This window comes from Athene noctua, chromosome 1 (assembly GCF_965140245.1).
Source record: "Athene noctua chromosome 1, bAthNoc1.hap1.1, whole genome shotgun sequence".
Classification (NCBI taxonomy): domain Eukaryota; kingdom Metazoa; phylum Chordata; class Aves; order Strigiformes; family Strigidae; genus Athene; species Athene noctua.
Genome location: NC_134037.1, coordinates 104,140,793 through 104,163,959, shown reverse-complemented (window position 1 = coordinate 104,163,959; position 23,167 = coordinate 104,140,793). Strand labels below are relative to the sequence as shown.

Sequence of the window (23,167 nt, the reverse complement as noted above, 5' to 3'; positions counted from 1 at the left end):
AGAAAGCCACCTTTGATAACTTATGGAAAAATGCGAAGTCAAGACATTTCGGTTTAAAAGATTGTAAAGAAATTCTGGAAAATGTGGGAGTTCTAACAAAATCTTTGTAGAAGAAAAAAATAAGTATCCAGCCTACTGGGCATCTGCAAAGTTCTGATTGGTTTTCTCTTTTTTCTTTCTTTTTTTTTTTTTTTTTACTTATTTGGATAAAACAGAGTTTTATATTTTTTCCAAAATACAGTCTTTAATAGTTATTTTTAAACACTCTCCATATCAGGCAAAATTCCTTTAAAAAGTACAATAAAAGAAGAAAGCATTTTTCATTGCCTAGGAACAGGTTTTCTATATTCTCAGGTATTTCAAAAATAACTTATCAAAGGCTTGATACTTTAAAAATGAATTTGAATAACATAATGTGGAATTTTCTTGCCCTCCATCCCCCTGGCTAAGACAAGACTTGTTTTTGAAGGAGGGGAAAAAAAAAAATCTTGCTGGTTGTGGTGAAACTAAGTATATTAAAAATATTAAGAGGTAATTCTAACAGCTTGAGCCCAATGGTAAAAATGACAATTTAGATCTATTAATCCACATGGTTTCTGCCATAAGCTACAAACAGACTTAGTAGGTCAGAATGACCCTTGCCACTTTCTAGAAGATGATGAGAAAGGATGCCAGGTGAACGCACAGAAGCAATGCTCTAAGAGAAGGGAAAAATAACTGCTATACAGACCACTGTATTGCATAAGCACTTTAAATACTTACCCAAAGATGCACTGAAAATACCTACAGTGTGCCATGCTACAGCAGCAAGACATGGCTCATCAGCCACCCCCAGCAGAGCAGCAGCCCTCAAGCCCAGTGAAGCAGGCTGCCCCCTGGGTACTGACAGACTCTGAGCTGGCCTGGATACCAGAGACCTGCTGCCCTGCATCAGTGAGACCAGGGGCCTTGGTCCTGCCAGAAGTGCCTGATGAGCAGGACCTTGCCTCCGTGAAAAGCAGCGAGTCCACGCAGACGCTTAAGATGAAGCCACTTGCCTTAAATATGACAGGTTACACAGCTGTTCAGCAGGGCAAAGGCAAAGGCAGAGCCAAGGCAGTCCCTTCTAAGTCCTGTAGCTTGCACAGGACTTCAGAATTATGGGTTTTAAACTGATTTGGTAGAAATAAAAGTTGGTCACCCCATAACCACCAATAATTCTTTTTCTAATATTACATTTTTACATTTATTCATGCTTTTGCCATGGAATGGCAGGAAGAGAAAACAACATCAAAGAAAATGAGACAGAGAGTGAGAACACATGTATTTTTATGTAAAAGTGATAGACTTTCTCTACTTTTCCACACTTTCATCCATGACAACAGAAGTAACATTAAAGTTTAATTTTACCCCAAGATTCTGACGGAACAATATTTTTATACAATTAATTTTTCTTTAAAAATTTTAATTAAATTACTTTAAGTAAAAAGTGCTTGCAAAATAACATTGCCCAATTTATGAACTAGGCATGGAATTATTCCGGGTTGTTTCATACCAAACAATAAAATCTCATTTGACAACCAGGCCCCTGCTGCATTTAATAAAATACAAAGTCTCCCCATCCTACCTGCATTATATTAATTAGTACAAGCAAACACTAAATATTTCTGTCTTCATATTACTAGTGTTTATTATTTGTGCTTCACAAATTTCTTATGAAAACACAAATCTCAGGTTTCAAAGGGCGTTCACAGAACACGACCCATGAAAACCCACATTACGTTTTTGCAGCTTTGGAGAGTGCCTGGCACAACAGCCCCCCAGCCTCCAGGTACAGCTTTAATGCAAATATTAGCACCATCAGTCCTTCCTCAGATGGAAGTATAGTTAAGAAAAGGTCTTTCTAACGGAGGCATGGGTTGAGCTTTGACCCAGGGGTGCAGGAAGCTCCAAACCTTATTTCTGTGAGCTACTATCATGGTTTTTTTCCTGTGTCATTGCTGGACACCAGGTGTGCTTTTACATCTGACAGCTGAACAGCTCTCACTGACCTAAATGTTTCGCACCCCTATATTAAGGTAAGAAGGGGCTGGGCTGCCCAGCAGTATGAAAAGTGCAAGAATTACTCTCACACAACATAGCTTATCACCTATAGACAGGTCAAGCTGCTCTCAGGACAACTCTTGTCGCCTTCTCCCTTCACCACACTTCATGCAAGATTTCATGCATACTCCACTAGATTTTGGCATCTACTCAAAGTGTTAGTGTAGCTTAAGAAAGAAGGAGACCCAAGAAGGATTAAGGAAGGAAAACAGATATGCTGAGATCAATCCTTCAAAACCCCACAGAAAAATCACTGGAAGAGTCAAGAGGTTTAGGTTATGTTTTAAAAAAATATTCAAATTTCAAATGCCTTCAGCAAACCTAAAATTTGCAAAAGACAAAGAAAATCTCTTTATCCTTACAGTAGTCAGGAATTCACCACTGTCCACCTGTGAAAACAGCCAGAACTGCAACAATAACTCGTTTTCTGTTTGTAAATGTCTGTATTTACATAAATACAAATTTGCAAATTATCTTACCTTTTTAAAAAAAGGTGTTCCTTAATAATCACTTGGACTTAGAAATCACAGTGGAAATGACTACTTACTGCAACTCCAATTTAGAGTTAAATGCAAGTAAATAAATAAATAAATAAATAAATGAAATATGTCCAAATATGTTTACATACAAATATTTCAAGACTGGCCTCCTGGTCAAGTGGAAATACGTAAATAAATGCTATTCAATAATTGTGTTCTATAGTGAAAAACAACAATTTTATTCCTTTCTGAAAACGTCCAATCCAGGGTCAAACAAGAGTGATATTTGTATCTGGGTATATAATTATGCCTTTATGAATGACATACTAATAATCTTTTCCCCTCTCCCCATGTGTTGTGTAAGATCAAGAAAACCCATTAGCAAGCCATGCTAATATAGTATCAGGAATCTATAAAAACTAAAATTACAGAAATCAATCCAAACAAGTAAGCTTCAGTCATTGTCAAATAGAGTAACATACTAAATAACTATAAAAGCTACTTTTTTAAGCTAAGGTTTATTAGTGTTTAATACAATTTCAGAAGTACACTATTAACACAACTAATTATTAAGATTATTTTCTTCTACCAAGAACTGCCTCTACAACCAGTCCGGCTTATTCTTTCTGGTTTTGTTAGGACATGAAAATCACCAAGCTCTGTATTCTCTTAAATGTAAAATTACTTAATAGAATTGCCTTACTTAACCACATTTCCAGCACTCTGGAGGTTATACCTCTGGTTCTAGACAAGGAATCTAAAAAGTGATTGTCCAAAATAATCAACAGGAAATTTCAGCACAAAGTGATCAGGTGATGAAGCTGGACAGGAATCTTGTTAGTTGCATATCTTTACATTCTTTCAAACATTTTTGCAGTTTTTTGTTATTAATAGCACTTGACAGAGGAACATCAAAGAGAAGAAGATACAGAGACTATGTAATATGTATCATAGGATAAAATGAAACCTAACAAATCAGCAAATTTAGTCTCCTAAACATGTTTTTGTTCTACCTGACAAGAAAAATTCATGACCTGTTGGATTTTTCCTTAGCCGGTGCTCAGATGCTTACCATTTCAGCTTCACATCCTGAAAGACTGGATGACTAAGGAAACATATTCCAAAATAAATTAATGGCTTTTGCTGATTTGGCCCATGAGTTTACTCTGAAGGATGATATACTCCAACTCCTGTAAAACTGTAATGCAGCTAAGAATGGAGCTGTCACTGTATTTAGGAAATCCCTAAGAAAGTCAAAGTGAACAATCCGGGCTTCCAAATAATTGTGATCGGATAGGGAAGAAAAACAGAGTACTGAAAGACATCTGCTTGAATTACTCTCCAAAACCAGGCACAACTCTCTGCATCACTGCATCAGAACTTGTTTATGGCCAGAAGTACCAATCATAAGTCATGCACCTCATGCAAATTAATATTCTTCCTTGTTGGAAAAAGAACAACCTTGCTGTTTTCTTAGAATCACTGTTCTCCTTTTCAATAAAAACATGTCTACTGGTAAATATCATCATGTTAATATACAACTACATAAAATTATGCTTGCACATTTTCTAGGCCAAAAGAGAACCAGACACATAGGTACTACTACCATGATACAACAATGTTTCACAGCATCCCAATGGCAGCCACAGTGAGGTTGCAGCATACACATGAATTGGAAGCTAATCTCCAACCTAAATCTCTAACATGACAGTAGTTACAAACACCAGTTATATGCATGGCTGCTTCCACTTCTGCTGGTGAATCTCTGCTACAAAGTTTGCTAGTTTAGGCAAAGCTCCCACTTCCTGACACACTTTGAGCAAAAGCTATTATTTCAAAGCAGCCTCCTAAAAAAGTCATTTGCCAAGGCCCATCTCACCTTTCCTACATTTTCCAATTGCTGTTGCATATTTACAGCTAGCACTATCTCCTTTCCTAACAACAAATCTCTATCTTTGGAAGCCAGAATACTATCCTGTTGTTGTCTATCAATTCCTGTGTGCAGCAAGCCTCTTCAGCATGAAGTTTCTTGAGTGCTCTCCAGATTGATAGGAACTCCAGCTTGTTTATGCTTAAAGAGATTTGACAGCTTCTAACAGCCACTTAAACTTTGATGTCCCATGGAAGCCCCCCAGCCTATTTTTGAAGCATCTGTTTCTAAAATTTCTGGAGTTGGTAGTGCCAAGAAGAAGCGAGGCCTTATTAACATCAGATTGGCTCTCTACCACACTAGAATTTGCCAAGAGCTTCCCAACAAAGCTACAAGATAACTTTATGGACTTTTGTGTTTCTGAGACACCCTTGAAGCCTCAACTATACCATGAGAAAAGCCTGTAAGAGAACCCAAGACCTCACTCATCAATTCTGAGCATGTAATGGCAATATGCTTTACCAAAAGGGGAAAAAAAAAAAAAGATCGAACAAAAAATCCTTCATATTGAGTAAGAGTCTGCGGTCAAGCTTGCAGAATTCCATACAAAACCCTATAGTGCTGTACTTAAAATTTACTAGAAACAGGAAATACTAAGCTGCTTAGCAAATACATAATGTACATAACATTAAAACTCTGCTGAATTTGCTATAATTCAAACCACTGGCCATTAATATTTTATCCTTGAACTTCCCGATGGTGTAACAAACATACCTAACATAATAGATAACCACCACTTATAAATTTGACTGGCAGAATCTTCTTTCCTACTGGAACAGAAGTACTTGGAGTATGAATGTTAAGAGCATTCATAAAGTCATGGAATAAAATTTCAGAGACTATCACTTAAAAAGTACTGTCCTAGAAATTTTTATCATTTCCAAAAATTAACTACAAGCACCTTCTCTATTTATATTTGGTCTAAGATGGATGAAATTTTAAGATAGCTTTATCTATAGGGATTCCAGATACCATTATCCTTATAATTTAAAGGATAAGTGCTACTAACATAAGACTGAAGTGATAGAGACCATCATCAATAGGGTGAGCCAGACTAGTCCCTGCATATAGTACAGCATAACTTTAGCCCAATTTTATTCATGCTTTATTCATGCAGAACTAGAAAATGAAGCCTTTCTCCTGATTCACTTTCCAGCATCAGTCTCCTGGGACAGCATGAGGTGCACAGGCATGAGGTAAACAGTTCTAGAAGCAACACAAAATTATTGCCCCAGTTAGGGATTTGGGATCAGGCCCTATGCCTGCAGTAGACTTTTTATATACTTTCTCGAGCAATTCACTCATCACTTTGTACCCCAGCTATCCCTCTTTAGAACTGAATATATTACTTCATTTCCTCTCTCTCTGTCTGTTCTGAGCCCAGACAGTAAGTTAATGAAAGCTGGGGACTATCCTTAAAGAAATTAACCTTACTAATTGCCTGATAATTAGGGAAAAGTCCTTATAGCCCATCACTTTTTAATGGTTTGCAAACAAGGATAGAGGTGAATCCATTTCCGAACTACTTGCTGCTTTATCAGAAAATGAGGGAAAATCCTGTGCAGTTTATAACTTAGGCCCACAAGTGTCCGACTCAAGTGAACACATGTATCATTTATTACCAACTGCCCTTACCCACATCAAAATCCCTCCTGGTCCCCACAGCTCTACTCTTCCTCCCCAGCAGTCTGCCAGTCCTCCATCCTCTCTGCAATGCTCCCCAGTTCTTCCCACACTTCCTACCCCTTGTTCCCCTTCAGAACTCTCCCTGTAGAAAGCACTCATAATCTTGTCAGCAACTCCTCTCCCAACTCCACCTCAGAATAACCCATCTCCCTCCCACAAGTCTCCTATTTGCACAGCTTTGACCCACAGTTGGGAGAAAGGCAAAATGAGCTGTGGCTTCCTTCGCCGCTGGCAGACCAAACAAATGGCATGGGGTGCTGCTCAAGGCTGTGTGTTGCACAAACCTGATTTAGAAGGCACTCAGTAAATGAAAAGTCCTTCCCCATTAGAACTCAAAACATGACACAGCCAGTGTTGGTAAGAGCAAGACATCCAGGCCAAGCACATTTCACTGCACTTGTGAGCGTGTCAAAAAAGACCAGGAGAGACTCATTCCTTTTTAAGGACAGCATCCCATACATTTGAAATCTTAAGCTTATGTTTCTGTTCTTAAATGAAAGAGCTCTGATCATGCAATATCTCAATTTTTCTCACTATTGTCACAATAAAATTATCACTTCCAGGAGATCATCTTTGTTAACTGGTCACATTATGCATTCCTTCAAATTTTTGTGTTCTCTATCTGACCACTATTCCCCCCAAATTCCACTACTACTTCACCCAGTTTTCCATCTGTCTTGAGAAGGAAAGTTCTTCCTGAAAAGAAGAGCAAACCAGTAGGTCTTCAGAAATTGCAGAAATATTAGGAACATGTTTTTTGAAATTATTTCTTTATCCCATCTCTAATCCTTTGATTATGCCCTTAAGAGTAGTTGGTATTCGATAAGGGTGGGGTTTTTATTTGGTTTGGGGTTTGTTTGGTTTTGGGTTTTTTTACATATATTATTTCTCCGAACAAAACATACCATCTTATGTGGAGATCAGCATCTCCAAGTTACTCTGTTGAATTACATGCACCTCAAGAAAAGTAGTATTGTACAGAACAGCACTGTAAACCCTTGAGATCACCATCAGGCAGTACCGTAACGTGAGGCTTTTCTTCATGCATCACTGCTCGTGGCAAAATTAAGTCACACATAGCAGAAACAGTCATTCATGTTGTAAAGTTAACTTTAACTGGCCTTGTGACAAACTGTTCATGAAATAGCCAAAATCTAAGTTATTGGAAAAAAATAAATAATAATGTAATAAAATTACCCTATCAGTTAGCTTAGTTTCTTCATATCTTCCATTCTGATTGATTAACATTTCCTAAAAAGAGAACTATTAGCAATCCCAAAATTTATATTCTGCACTAATTCTAAACAAATATGGGTAATTACATTTAGGGAATATTTAAATCCAGGTGTTAGACGAAAAAATCAAAATGTAATTATTTTGTGCCACCTGTTCCCTGTACATTTAACAGAAATTTTATAAATAGTTTGAAGGCACAACTCTGTGGTTCTGCTTTGAACTCCTGTGTTATGCCACTAGCTATTTTCTTAAAAATCCAGATCAGAATAACTATGCAATATTAACCAATAGGCAAATGTTCATGGTTTTTAGCAGAAAGTTATTAAATTCTTCTGTAAATATTTGTCATTTTAACTGCAAGATGCTAAAAAGACTTATTAGCCAAAGTTACAAAAGTAGCCAAAGACTTTATCTCTTAGAGATTACTGTAAATATCACAGAATGTTGTTGCAGTCAAAGCACTCACTCTCCTATAGAAAATAAACAGTTGGAAGCTTTCAATATTGCTACAATTCCAGTAACCCATCAGGATTTGTGGCCATTTCAAACAGGAATCAGATCCACTGCAGAACGAGGGGGAAAAAAGGAGAGGGACAGAGGATGGGAGTGGGGTGTCTTACATGACATCTATTAGGCACACTAAAAAATATTTTAATTAGATGTATGAGAGATTCATTTGACAATGAAATGCACCATTGATTAAAACTTAAACCTTTGACTCTTTTCAACAATATACTTAAACAAGAGACGAACCTTCTGCATGCTGTAACACGAGAAAGACAGACTCCTCGGAGATGATGTACTTGTGCAGACACACCATGTTGGGCACACAGCGGGGGATGATGGTCGTTCTGCTCCTGCTGTACTCACTACTTTTCCTTAGACCCTGACAGAGAACAAAAAGGTCAGTTGTACCCTCAGTTGCCTTTGGAGCCTGCTGTGCTCTGTGTTTATCAACCAAACTAATCTATCCGAGTTACTCTGGGCTTCAGAGAAACCACTCATCTGCTGCTCTATGCCCCTCGGTCCCCCGAGGCTGTGCTGATGGCATCTGGCGCATTTCCAGAGAACAGAAGATGGCACAAAGCTGCCATTAAAATCAATTACATGGGTCAATGTTTTTATTAGAATCTCTCTCAAACTAAGTCATCAGGATGACACTCAGTTATTTCCCTGTGACCTTTTTTTAAAATTTTATTTTTGTGTGTGACCAAAAGACACTATTAAAAAAATTCAAGTTCTAAAGACAAAAGAATGCCTTAGCTTTATAGGTAATCCTCACGTTTCCATTGTACTTCACTAAAGACAACAAACACCACAACAAAAAGGAAAGGAAAGGATTAGTCTCCTTGAGAGGTAATGATTTTTGGGAGGTAGCACAGAGATGAAGTTGCCAGAAGTGAAAAAATTGATGTGGGAGGGAGAAAGGGAGGGGAGAGAGAAAGAGAAAAAAAAAATTATGTCAATAGTGTGACCTATTACAAAATTGATAAACATAAGCATTTAAATGGGAAATTCAATGTTACCCTATCTGCCAGCAGATAACGTGAGGTTCTAATACACAATACTCACAAATAATCCTTTCTGAGGAACAAACAGGTTTTCTGTACCCTGCGCATACTTAAACAATTTCAAAGGCCAGATCCACAAAGTTAAGGCAGTGTTGTAAGCCAGACCTGAAGTGAACTTACAAAATGTTAACAACTTATTAGAGCTCCATGTTTGGGACAGTTTTTCAGCCCTTTCTCACATCAGCTGTACAATTCATGTTAAGGGGAGTCTGAAATAATGGCCACAATAACAATACTCAAACTAACTCTCAGCATCACAGATGCTCCAAGCATACTGGGATCTTGATCTGAGCACTTTCTGAAACACAGAAGAGTAATGTGAAAATTTTTATTCCGAACAATTAAGTATTTATTAATTCAATTGTTTAGTAACATTAAACTCAGTTTTTACAGTCTATTAATGTAAAACATAGGAAAGCAATTTTGAATAAGACCAGTCATCCATTTTATCCAGAATCCACTCTGGCCGATATCATATTCTTCAGCTAAGGGAAGACCAAACACAGAGTGTTGTGAATGTACTTGGGCTAAGGAGACTTTTCACCTCTTCAGCAGTCTGACATGTCCTGAGCCACCAGGGCTCTACAGATGTTTTAAGAAGCACAATGAAACTGTGATTCTTTACCAAAGCCTGCTAAGGTGTTAGCCTCAATATCTGGTTGCAACTCAAGTGCGTAAACCAGCACATCTGAGCACTAGAGCCGTTAGAAAGAAAGGAAAGGAAAGCAACTGAATACTAACAAAAAGAATTCCAGTGCATGTAATGGAGCAATAAAAGACTTTACTCACCTTCAGTATAAAAGTCTGCTGTGTTCTAGTGTCCATTACAAGCAAAACCTAAGCAAAAAGTATTCAGAGAAATATTAAGATTCACATGAGTAAGTAAACAAAACATAGTTCTTAAATCTAATGTTGAATATTTTTACAAAGGAAGTGATATAAGTAAAAAAAAATAAAGCCCGGTAGCATACATTTGATAACCAGTCTTAGGAAAGAAATATGACTGAGGATATAGATCTCTACAGAACTACCAGAATGTCATCTGGTTCCCAATCTAACTTAACAGAATGAATCCTAACTTCATAACAGAAATAACCGGTACTTCATAATTACAGCAGTAATCTAGCAGAACCCAATTTACAGAAATGCAATGGTAACAACACAATAAAACACAAAGAATACTATTATAAACTAGTATTAAGGTAACAACAAAAAAAAAGAGGATTTATTTAGGAAGGAAAGAGTGGATGGGTTCACTGCAGAGAAGAGAACATCTACAGCTGCAGAGAGGATCTCTGTTAGAAGTGCATCACCTGTACTGAAAGCACTTTAAACACAGCACAGCAATGGGAGTTGTACTAAATAACAACTATCCTCTTAGCAAGTTCAATTTATTTATGTGTTGAAAACAAAACAAACAAAAATATGTACGTGTATATATATTTGGGAAACTGAATCTTTAGGGAACTGGAACACTACACATGTCCATCTTCAGATCACCCTGATCAGGAATTGTTTTCAAACTCCAAGAACAAAGATGTACTTGAAAAGCACCAGCTGCAAGACAGCTACACAAGCAGCACAAGCACAAGCTGAAACCTCCTCTAGGAACAAGAACAAGAGTGTACACTCACTGTTTACTTACAACAGACATTGTAAACTTCCAGTATAAATATTCACATACAGTTATACCAAAATATTTAGGCTGCAAATGCCAGCACTGAGGTTACCAAACTTCAATAAGTAAGATGAAGCAACTCCAAGTCAACAGACAAGATGCAGTGAAGACCAAGTCACGTCACACCAAAAATTCTTCTTGTGGAGGAATGACATGTCAGGATTCATCGGGTGACAGGAGAAGGATGACACAGCACACAGTCTCCCTTATCTCCCAGCTGTGTGGGGCAGCAATGCAGTCACGCCCTGCTGTCTCTGAAAGAGTGAAGCCTACCAGGCTGACATGCTGATTTTCTCCAAGGAAACTGCAGAAACAGCCATCCCAAGCAATGCCCACAGTCAGGCAAGGCAGAGACGTGCAAAAGGCCCAGGCGGCTGAGCCAGGAGGAGAGGTCTCAGGGCAGGGTTTTGCCAGTCTTCCCCATGCAGCGGGTGGAGCAAAGCAACCTTTGCTCTTTGGGATAGCCACATTCAAAACACTGCCCGTCATATCTCCCCTTCGCACCCCTGAGCATCTCAAGCGAGAGGAGGAGAATTGGAGGTTTTTTCTAATTATTTCTCTCTCATCAAATTTCACCAAAAGAAAAAGTGACAGACACCTCTCCATCTCAACAACCCCCTCTTTTACTAGGGTTACACCCAATTTTAAAAGCTGTTTTATTTGTTCTTGCAAAAAAAACATCAACAGAATTTGGTCTTACTGACATTTTTTGGCAAAGGAATGACACACAGTTTCCATGTCAAGGGCACAATAAGGAAGGGCAAATGTCCTAAGGCCACGGAGTTTGCTCAACAACTTCTCAGGCCTCTTACCTGGGGCTTCCAGAAGCAGTGGAAACCAGCTAATAAGTAACAACTGTAAAACTGGTTTTGTTTTCCTTGCTTAACCAAAAGGTGTAAAATTTAAAAAAAAAAAAAAAAAACCAAAACAAACAGCCAAACAAACAATAAAGAAAACTGGAAGAGCAAGAGAAAAATAAGAGCCACTTTACAAGAGATGCCAAAAGAAGATAAACACGGTTCAGAAACAACTATGTGTTTACAGTCACTTTCCTCCTTCTCCCAAGTTTGTTTGTAACTAAACATTGTTCACATTGAGGCAATAAATAGGAGAACATATGTGATTTTTTTTTTTAAATGTGCCCTTTGACTGTCAATATCTCCCAAACAGGTGTTGGCTAAATGATTATAAATTGGCCTCTGGATACACCTCTTCAACTGAGCCGTACAGGACTGGCGATAATATAATTAGACCTAAAAACATCAGGCTGGTGAATGCTTTCCATCTGTTTGGCAATAATGTTTAGTTAACAATAGTCTTTAAAAGAAGCACCTTCAACTTCAGTTCTTAAAGTTATTTATAGGGCCATTCTTAACACACCAGCACTCTTGCTAACAAGAGCTTTAGCCACTTGGAAATTATTAGCCATACGGCTGTATATGAAAAGGAATGGCAGCATTTAACATCTGTATCTCTCCAGATTTACAAGCATGAACCTCATTTAAAGTCATTTCTTAATGAACAGTTCCGTGGTCTGTATTAATATTATAGTTGCATGCACAAAGATCATAAGGAGCCAAACATTTTTTTAATACCAACAGTAGGCCAATCAGTAATGAAGCTGTCAGCATAAAGGACAGAATAATAGCTTCTTTAACCCTCAAACAGGATTTGTTCATTTGTAGAGTAGAAGACACCAATTTAAAAACTGCTCATGGGTTTGCTCACCTTTATAAAGACAAAAATCTAATTTGGTACTAATTTGATACAATTGTCTTTCCAATAAAAGGCTCCTAAAGCCATCTTTTATTCCATGATAAAACAACTGCTATAACTAAAACTGTCATGAAATAATTACCTTTGATAGCATACCTTATTGCACAAATACAATTAATGTATTCCTCCCTTTCATTTTTCACACTTGCTTATCAGCACTGTATTAGCATATGGTGTAACAGAACAGATTACTGAGCCCTCACCCTACAAGACGACATATAGAATGGCTACCACTAACACAAATAAAGCAGACAACGGGTCCCTTTAGGGCTAGCTTCATCTGTTGTTACATTACAACATCAAAGTGAAAGTAGCAGCTACCATTTTATAACTGTAATAACAAGAAATAATATTTCTGTGCCTTTGAGGTTAACTACCTAGATGGACTAATCAGTCTTACTAACCAGTTTCTTTCTTTTTCCTTCCCATCAAGCATCATACCTTCCCCCAGTGATGATCATCTACAACTCCACTACATTTCATGGAAAATTATTTCTTTGCTGATTCAATACTGACCTTTCTGCAAGACTGTTTACCTTAAAAGGGACTCCAAGAAGCCCAGGAAGAGCCATAAAAGTGCTTTATAAATTCACCTAGTGATGCTTCATTTGGCCCTGGTGGACTGTGGACTTTACATGGGCCCACCAAATCAAAAAACCTGTTGCAAGAGGAGGCAGCCTGCATGCATATTACAAAAAAGGTGGTTTAACCAGATTCACCCAAATAATTAAAGGACTATATGAATGAATAAATCTCTATCAGAGAACTGACATTTCAGGAAGGGATAAGGCCAGGAGAGAGGTGGTCACAAGTATATCTGCTTGACTATTTATCACACATCCAGAGCAGAGAAAGGGGAGCAGCTCTTGGAAGAGTTACCAGGCTGCTGCAGAGTGCGTAAGTCTGCCACTGACCCAAATGCCAACTTACTCTCCTCACCTCATGCTTTACAGCCAATTTCTAGATAGTAGTGCTATCCCAACAAGTCTCTCCTGTTTGCATTCTTTCACACTTCTCTCCCATTGCAAAAGGGAGTGTTTCAGTAATTCTCTAAGATTTCTTTTTAAAATGCAAAGTGACAAACCTCCACTCTAATGGCACTGTGGGACAAAACAGGAATCCACATAGCATTCCTTATGGCATAACTGTTCTTCTCCAGAGCAGATCACACAAAGATGCTTGCATTAGACTAGGCTGCTCCTAGCTTGCATAAGCTAATGGAACCTGTTTCACTGATGATGACTACTGTGTAACTTGTAATATTTAATACCTCCTAACAACGAGCTGTCGGCTCTAACATTCAGCATCCTATCTCAGAGGGGAGGGAGAAGAATGCACAGCATGGCATTCCTGGGCACTGAGCAACTAGACTGTGACACAAAAGGAGACAAGGCAAAATCCTATTTGTAATACTAATGTACGAACAGAGTCAAGGTCTACATATCACGCTGGCTTTTACGGCACTGTTGCTTACTCGTTCTTTTCCTATTTTTCTGCACTGATGACAACCTCAGCGTGGCCAAGAACACTAACAGTCAAATAGAAATTGCCACAAATAAACATACAATGTAAATAAGTGTCTTCAGCAGCAGACATCCCTATTTTGTACAAGCACTTGAGCTCTCAGGCACTTCCCAAAAAACAAGTGAACACAGTAGCGCTGCATGGAAGCATCTCACTAAAGTGGCAGATAGCAATACCCCTCCGTGATGCTAAATAGGATTTTCTACTTGTGATTTATTTTTTTTTTTTCCTAAGTCAAGGGTTAATTCTGATGCTGACAGCAGCTACTTAAAAAAATTAGCTTCTTAGATTTGATTTACAGGGTATCCAACAGCTTAGTGGAAAATAAATTAAATTCAATTCAATATAGTAGGTGCAATTAATTGCAGAAAAATAAAATAAAACCTGCCTGGTAAATAACCATAGTCTAGCTTTAAGAAAACAGTTAATTTTAGGATCTTTTACATGCACAGAAATTAGCAAATGTTTCAGTATGCTAATTTTTTTTAATTAAAAGCTATTTCTGCAGTAAAAGCTCTTTCATATGCACTACTGATTCTTCATCAAACGTTAAGTTTCCAACTTAACACCAGTATAGCCGGTGGCAGCCTGAAGGTTTACCATCTGCTGCCACCCAAAGTCACGGTGGCCACCTTCAGAACATATGCATCAAAGCCCTGAGATAAGAGACTGAAGGAATACTGCAGAAGTCAGCATAAGGGGAATCACAAACCCAGAGGCAGGCAACAGGGAAGTCACCAGGAAAAAAGAGCGGGGTGAACCATGAGCCACCCTACTGAGCACCCAACCAAGGTCACGGGGGACAACACTGGAAGAACTAAGGACTGCTCTAAATGCACTGCTCTCCTGCAGGTTGCTTTAACATAAATGCAGTCCTCTATCACACTGTAGACATTTGCTTTCCCAGTCCCCCTTTCTTTTCTGGGTTTTTTCCTCCCCCTTTCCCCCAGCTCAGCATCTAATACTGATTTTTTTCCAGTTTCCACACTTCCAGGAGGTGGCACAGAGCATACCTGTGCTTTTTATCTACTTGAGCAGGTTTTAACACTGATTAAAATAAACACCTCAAAACACGTTTGCTTACAAAAATGTGGCTTTAAGCTTATTAACACAGGTTGAAAAATAGTTCGTGCCTGATCAAAGAAAATGGACTCGGATCTCTTACAACAGTACCAGAAACAGGAAAGGTTTTGAAGATACATCAGACCTAAGGGATTATTTTAAAACCAGCTTCATTCTGTTACTAAATTGCTGTTCTACACTGAAAACACATCATGTAATAACATCACCAATGGGCCATCTATTAATTATGGTCATTATCTCTTAAACAAACACACTCTTATCATAGAATAGATTCTCTAGCAAAAGTCCTACAAACTTGAAGATGTATCAGATGATCACCTAGGATTTTTCTCCTTGCTTTTATCTCACCTGATGGAAAACCCCACTATAGGTAGTGATGGACAACTGGAAAAGAGACAAATTGGTCACCTAATCCTAATATGGGTACTTGGGACTGCAAGAAAATCTTAGCAGGGGCTGGTGCACAGCTGGATGCCGCACTCAGGGCACAGTTGTGGTGATGAGGCAGAAGCAGGAGTGCAATTCACCCCGCTCTCCTCGGCTGTGCCGGCTGTCAAGGCTACCAGGATTAGAAGATCTACTTAACATAGATTTAATTCTTGTCATTTTCCAGATTACACCACCCAGACTCTCGCTCATCTCCCTCTGTCGTTATAAAAAGAGATTACATTTGGCTAACATGTACAAAAAATGTGATTATTGCTTATCCTTGTACCTGTGCAATATGAATTATCTTCAGTCTGCAATTATTCCTCCTTTCAAACTATTATTCTAAGGACCTTACAGCTCATATATTCTATGACTTGCAATAATAGTGTACTTAAAAGACAAACGGTGCAGCTTTAAATCATGTAAATGCTAAGCAAGCAGCATATATTCAGATTAGAGTTTTTAAATACTTTTAGATGGTAACAGAGAGGAAAGTCCACTTTCTTAGAGTAAACTAAAAACCAATAAGTGACAAATGGTGAAATATTGACCGACAAAATATATCTGGCAGGTTTTGCTAGAGAATATGGTTTACAGTATGAAATGTCACTCAGCATCACAGAGGAATTGCCTGGCCCCAATTATGTACTAAGCAACTTAGTAATAGCTAGGAATACAAATATTTTTGGTTAAAAATAAAATAAAATCTCTAAAAATTATTTCTTTCTGGAGGCCAGAAGATACATATAGTTCAGCCTACGCTGCAATATTTGATATTTCTATTTTATAAAGGGAAGGACAAAATCTGCATTACTTTACCCAATCTTAGAACTGTCTTATGTCAGATGAAACAAAACATTTACTAAAGTCAAAAGACATTTTAGTGAGACAAACAAGAAAGAAGCTAGAGAGAGACTAAGGGTTATAACAACAAAACACTCAGAGATATTCAGACTTGTATAAATGAAAAGAATTCAGGAAAACAAGTGGCAGGTGTTTGAGGGCAGGGAAGAAGGGACACAGGACTCTTTCTAGCTGGGAGAGTGATTGCATTTTAAAGTTGAGCAAGCTTTGTTACTCAGGTCTTGAAACTTGACTGTGGTTTAGGAATAATCCCTTAGCAGTAGGGAAAGGAAGGTAGCAAGCCAAGAAATCCGTTTTGACAATGACTCTGTAGTTGATTTGATTTTGTAGGACTTGGCAAGTCACTTAAGAAAATAAAGGGTTATCAAAACATAAAACGAGCTTTTAAAAGTTTCTTTATTTGCATTAATAGTTACTATTATTACTCAGTTTCAGATTTTTAACCATTTTTGCCACTGTTATTTTCTACTATGCCATGTTTGGATGAGCAAAACTTGCTAGTTGACTAAATTTATTATAACATTTTTTCAGCTAGTTTCTCTGAGCATCATAATGAAACAAGAACGAATGTCTGTACTCGATCGTGCTGTTTATTACAGCTCCCTTTTCCCCACACCTCTTATGTACACACAGTCACTCAGTCGAATTCATATAATGATCTAAAGACACTTGGCAATGTGCGCCTCAGAGCTGAGTGAGAGAAAACGTCTGCTACGGTCAACTCAATTTCACAACTGCAACAGTCTTTAACCTCACCTCAAAACAGTGTTGAATATTTCAGTTTCTAACAAACACTAACAGGACATAGTTACCTATGTCCGGTTACTTGTGCACAGCACATTGCCATAAAAAGAGCTCATTTCTCCTATCCTCTGATTAAATTCCATTAAAACTAACCATAACCTGTTTGAATTCAACTATGGGTCTGAAGATTATGCATGCAAATTCTACATATATTCTATATACTTCTGCTTTTTGGCACTTTCACTCACCAAGTAGACAAGTAATAATCACAATTTCTAAGTAATTAATAATACTGATTTAGTTCTTCTGCATATTTCTAAGGTCAATTCATCAAAATGTACTACCAGTTATGACTTCTCACAATAGCACAAGGCCACAAAAAATAACCTATACTCAAGATCAACAGAGTTGCTTCTAGTTCTTCAGAAAAGAAGTTAACTACTTCTAGAATCCTCTTCAGAAACTCCCAAAATAGTTTAGCAAGGCACCGATGAGAATGCTTTATTTTAAAAGGTTTCAGACTGCATAATGAAACTTAACAGTGTATTGAACAACAAGCTCAAATGCACAGACATCTGCGGAAGAACCGATCACAGTCACACTAGTGCCAGTACAGACAATGTGGCTTGATGGGGGACCAGGGGAGGGGATAGAAAAGACATAGAAGACAGTCGTAGGTTACAGAGGCATAGTTATTACTTAATACACTCTGCTTTCAAGATGAATCTTTAAATTGAATGAATCTAAATAACAGAGGGTTCTAAAGAATAAGAAATTGGGTTTGAAACAGCATTGTGAAGGTATCCAGCAGCACCATAACAAAGTCATTTCTTTAGGGGCCAGTTGTAGCTTCAAAAGAAAGATTTGCCTAGGGCAGAAACTCAGCACAGAATCTGCAACCCTGATTTTTAATTAGGCAAATTTTGAAAGCAAAAATCTTTGCTGTGCCAAAAAGAAGTTTTCCACTTTAAGTACATGAACTGATAAAATAACTGATCATTTTGGGTTGGTGATAACAGTAGCTAAAATATTTAGATATTAGCCTGTTTTCAATGTGGTACCTCTGGTAACTATAACAAGAGCTTTGCTGCCCAATCTGCAGCACGTCAGAGTCCACAACATTGGCGGGACAAAAGTCACCTTTATAATTAGATTACACCTCTATTTTTAGAAACCTACATCTCCAACACTAAGATCTTGTATTTCTGTCATCACCAGAACCCTGATTCTTCCCAACTCTGTTTCAAAGATCTGGACACATTCAGCTCTCACTTGGAAGCCTTACTAGAGCTGTGCTCAGAGAGATCTAGGAGATCTGATAACGCCAAGGACTCCAAAAGCTTCATTCTGATCAAGCATCTTCTCCAGTCACTGTTCATTATTCTTACACAAGAACGAAGATACTGAAAAGGTTCATTTCCAACACTTCTGCAGCCTCACATTGTCAGACTAATTCACAAAGTCCGTGCCTGCTGCATCAATTTAGTGGCTGCTAATTTAGTTAGTGCCTACCAAATCCAATAGGTCGGTTCTCTTTTCAACTTGTCTCTCTGATACACATAGAGTGGAATGCGGCATAAATTCTGTACTTACAAGTGAGGAAAGAAGATACAATGAATATCAAGTCAGAGCTGAGAAAGCCTTGTGTGCTATAAAAACCACCATAATACCTAACGTATATAGCCCTCTGAGGACAAGTTATCAATTTATGCACGTAATTACAACAAAACAGGCAAAGAAAAACAAAAATCAGTCCCCATAGCTAGGTTCAGTCCAACAAGAAAAAGAAACTGAGAAATACAGACCTTAACAGACCAGCTACAGGTTTTCTGATGCATGATACAAATGCATAAATTGACCATGAATCAGTACGTCATGCACAAACCAGGGACTACAAAAGGAACTATCAAAAGGCACAGGAGAATTGGCACAGCAAAAAGGAAAGGAGCCTTTACAGTATGCATTGGCCACCACCACATTGCTGAATAATACATCATCTTAAAAGTATTTGGTAAGGTGATAACTAATCAACATATCAAAACAATGTAGCAATTCTTCTGGTCTCTTAATTAGGCTTGCAAAAAATCCGTATGGTCCTTTACTGCTTACAGAAGGGTATTACCCTGGGATTTTGGAAGACATTATTTACATGAGTCAAAAACAAGCTTGGCTTCACTGCTGAATTGGTTGCTTGGCAGGGGATTTCAATTCCAAATTCTCAGGGAAGCAGAACAGTCATGTGTGTCTCTAGCCCCCATTTCAAGTGACAATTCAAAAGTAGGAATTTCTACCCTTCTATATTTCAAGTATCCACCAGATTATACAAATGAAAACACATCAACTCATTCTTACCCCAGTATGGTAGCCATGACTTCATTTTTGAAAAACAGGCCTCATCTTAGAATGCCACCAAACATGTACCTTATCCTTTAGCTCAAATATATTTTGCATGACCTTACATGAATTGCTTAGATAAAAGCCTTTTTTCTTCTACTTTTGTTATTTTAAAGTGCAGATGCATTTGAGTCATTTTCCCCTTTTGTTTCATATCCTTAAGATCCACAGCTTCAAAGACAAAATGTCAGCATGCAGTCGATTTATGACTGAATTCTTGAAGAGACACTGAAGAATTACCTTGTCAATCACCCCAAGGACTCTGAAGGCCTTCAGTTCCTCGGCAGGGCTCCTTAGGTTCCAAGAGGGCCTTGAACTTAGTGATCCTGGAGGCTAATGGAAGATATCAAAGATTATACATCAATCAGGGTGGTACTTGAAGGAAGACTGCCTGCTGAAGCAAATGCCAGGTCGAAGGAAACTAAATTTATCATAAATCAGAGAGAGTGAAGATGAAAGGAGAAGTTTCTGTTTGTCCTTAGTGGGGGAAAAAGAAAAAAAAAAACCAAAACAAAAACAAAGAACCAACTTGCAAATAAATAAAAATCAAGATAACATTGAAAACAGAAATTTTAAAAAGAAAAAATAATTCATTTTTATACTTTATATGCTTAATGGAACCTGGCAATTGACTACTCAATTCTTACCCCATCACAATAATCAATCAAAGCCCTACAGGTATTCTGGATACAAAATAATTCAGAGATCATGGAGAAGAAGAAAACAAATTAGAGGCTTTTTAAGTCTGAAGAACATAAAATACAGAATTATAAACAGGGGTCTCTGATGAGTTTTATGAAATCCTTTTAATAACAAGGTGCACAACAGAAAGGATTCCTAAAACTGCCTTAGAAAAAGGTAGCTAGCCACGTATCATTAATCTATAAATTAACACCATAGCAAGAGAATTGTCAGGTGCTAATTATTCAAGTAGTTAATATGCAGAGATTTTTGTACATGCTTGTTTTGTAGTTTCTCAGGGCAAACTGAAAGCTTGCATGTCAAAGGAAGGAACAGTGTTTCAGCTGGAAGTCTTCTGGGACAAAGATCAACCTCTTAAGCACCACATACACCTCTGGCACATTAACAAACATTTTCAGAAGTTTCTAGTTGCCAACTGAGAGAATTCATTAGATCCTCCTCCAAAAATTCAACATGCAGCTTCTAGTAGAACCCCAGAGCTGGATCTCTTCCTCACAAATAAGGTAACTTCATTTGCAGAGTTGTTGAATGCCAAACTCTTTTAAAGCATAACCTGGCCTCTCCAAGTACCCTTCTACTGCACAAAGGTAAAAGAAGAGGAAGGTGAAACTCCTTGATTTTTAGGCTTCTAAGAGGCAAAAGCTGTTTATCTAATTTGTCAGCATCCTGAGGCAATATTTAACAAATATGTCACAAAGGAAAACTGCTGGTAAGCAGTTATGCTGTGGATGAAATGTTTAAGTATCAGGAAAAAAAAAAAAATCAAGAAATTTTCCCTTATGATCAGAAACTCTCAGAAAAAACAAAGATCCTTGCTTCCTCCCTAGTGTTTCCCCTCCAACATCTTTACTGTGCTATCCTCAAAGTCCAGAGCACCTCCCCTGAGCCCTCCCCAAAACCAGTTCCCCTTCATTTGGTCAGTCAAATACCCTCTCTCCTTCCAAATTATTTCCCAAAAATCAACTCTTATTTTATCACTGCCTGCAAAATTAAACAGAAAGGTTCAAAAATACATGTTCAAAAAGCATGGAGAAAATTTTCTTTTCTTTTGTGTTGACATACTTAGTTCTATGTTAGAAGTAGTTTATTATTTATCTATCTGGGTCTTATAATTATTTTGTCATGTAAACATGGCCAAGCAAGACTGCCAACAGCAGTTAAGAGAAAACTTATACAAATCACTAAAGGTTTTAGTATGAAGAAGAAAAAAAGACTACATTAAGTTTTTTCTCGAAACCTAATTTAAGTTCGACGCTCTAGCAACCTTTTGGAAGGTCAAAGGAGTTCTTCTGTTGGGTTGTATTTTAAGAGTGTGCAATTTTTCAGCAATAACAAAATACTTGCTTTCAAAACAAAGAGTTGTGCTAACACAGAGTTTATTCATTACAAGATTTCAAAAGCATCCTAAAGAATACATTTAATGAAAGAGTATTTCCAAATCCTCTAGACTACTATAAAAGATTTCCACTTCTATCTGCATGCTATTACTTTTCATAAGCATTCCTCCATAATCAAACTTCTAAAATTTTCTCTTATGCATAACATTTCAACCATGAATTAAGTTCACACATCTCTACAGAAGTTAATAGTGGTCTAATAATGCTATAGAGTCAGACTTCTGAGCCCAGCATACCTGAAGAGCCCAAAAAAATAGTACACATTTTTGGGTCTTCTCTAAAATATGACCAATGGTGGCACAGTCAGTAATACTGTGTATACACATTGTTTTCCATATACACATTCTAGTCACTTCTTACCTTAAAACGATTAACAATCACATCCACATCTCCACAGCTCCCTGTAGCTTCTCCACTTTTATCAGTTTCATATATTTTTTACTCTTTACAGTACTTTAGCTTCACTGTTGCAAAGTCTAATAGTGAAGCCCAGTGATGAGGAGGAATCACATTCTGTTGTGAAGCAAGCCAGGAGCAAACTCTCAATACCCAATTCCCAGAACTACAGCAATTAAGCACTATATGAAGCTGCCTGCTCCTCTGAATAGTGTAAAATCCAGACTCAGCATCTAGCCAGTGATAAGAAAAATAACTGAGAAAAAAAAAAAAAAGCTTTCTCAATAAAAATAGAGGAACAGAAAAATACAGGAAGGAGAATAACAAAACTCAGAGGCTTCATTTGCCTTTAGAAATAAAGGCAAAATAAATATGTATTACCTCTGCCTGCAGAAGGCCTTCAGCAGCCTGTCCAAATGCTCAGCAAGCTGCTCAGGCATCCCAAGCCCTTCTTTCCTATGGCTAGGCCCTATGTTTTGAAATTATTTCCAGATTACACTGAGCTGCACAGCTGGAGTTATCTTGACTTGGGATCGGTGTCACTGGTTCCATTCCCACCATCACCTTTTGGCTAGCATATGCTGATTTCAGGTGGAATAGGATCATGCTGATCACGATGCTGGCCTCTGCAAAGACCCAGCAGCTTGTGGCCACCACTTGCCTTCTGAAGGCTCTAGCTTTGCAAGCTACACAATGAAATAGGCAATAGCTCTTGCCTCAGCTTTGGCATCACTGCCAGCAGTGATAAGAGGAAGGGGAGAAAGAGAAGTATACCACCAGCCAAGCAAGAGGTAGAGCTTCTTATGTTAAACTCATTTAAGGGAAGAGCAATACCTCTAGCCCAGTGACACAAACACCGTTTGATGGTAAATTATTCTACTGCTGACACTGCCACCTTCGACAGCAATCACCACAGAACCTCAGGACAAAAAAGAGCACTTTCACCAACACCAGTGCAGAGCTAGACATCAAAATGTGATCTCCCCTCACCATTCAGAGGTCTGTGGCAGATGACTCCACTAACCATCTTGCTGTAGCATGGCCAGACCCTTGGCTGCAGCACAGAGATGCCTTGCTGGCCTGTGGTGGGAGGCTCCACACCATGGGCGTGAAAGAGCTTCCAACTCTCCTGGCCTGGCAGAACATCCTGGCCCCTTCTTCATTCTGCACCATGGGAAAACAAGGTTGCATCTCTG

The 23,167-nt window shown here is 38.1% G+C and overlaps 1 protein-coding gene across 10 annotated transcripts in view; it reads right to left on the bottom strand.

The window, feature by feature from the left end:
* Positions 1-23,167, bottom strand: part of RPS6KC1 (ribosomal protein S6 kinase C1) — a 92,248-nt gene that overhangs the window by 23,238 nt on the left and 45,843 nt on the right. For 9 of the 10 annotated variants that reach the window (XR_012632919.1, XR_012632920.1, XM_074897196.1 and 6 more), the window contains 3 exons: positions 19,717-19,809; positions 9,774-9,821; positions 8,167-8,299 (listed from right to left, as the gene is read on the bottom strand). Coding sequence is in view for 8 of the 10 variants with exons in the window: in XM_074897196.1 (XP_074753297.1) it covers positions 8,167-8,299; positions 9,774-9,821; positions 19,717-19,809 (274 nt within the window). In the remaining 2 variants the exon portion in view is untranslated. The remainder of the gene's footprint in view (positions 1-8,166; positions 8,300-9,773; positions 9,822-19,716; positions 19,810-23,167) is intronic. The other variant, XM_074897201.1, reaches the window with a different exon arrangement.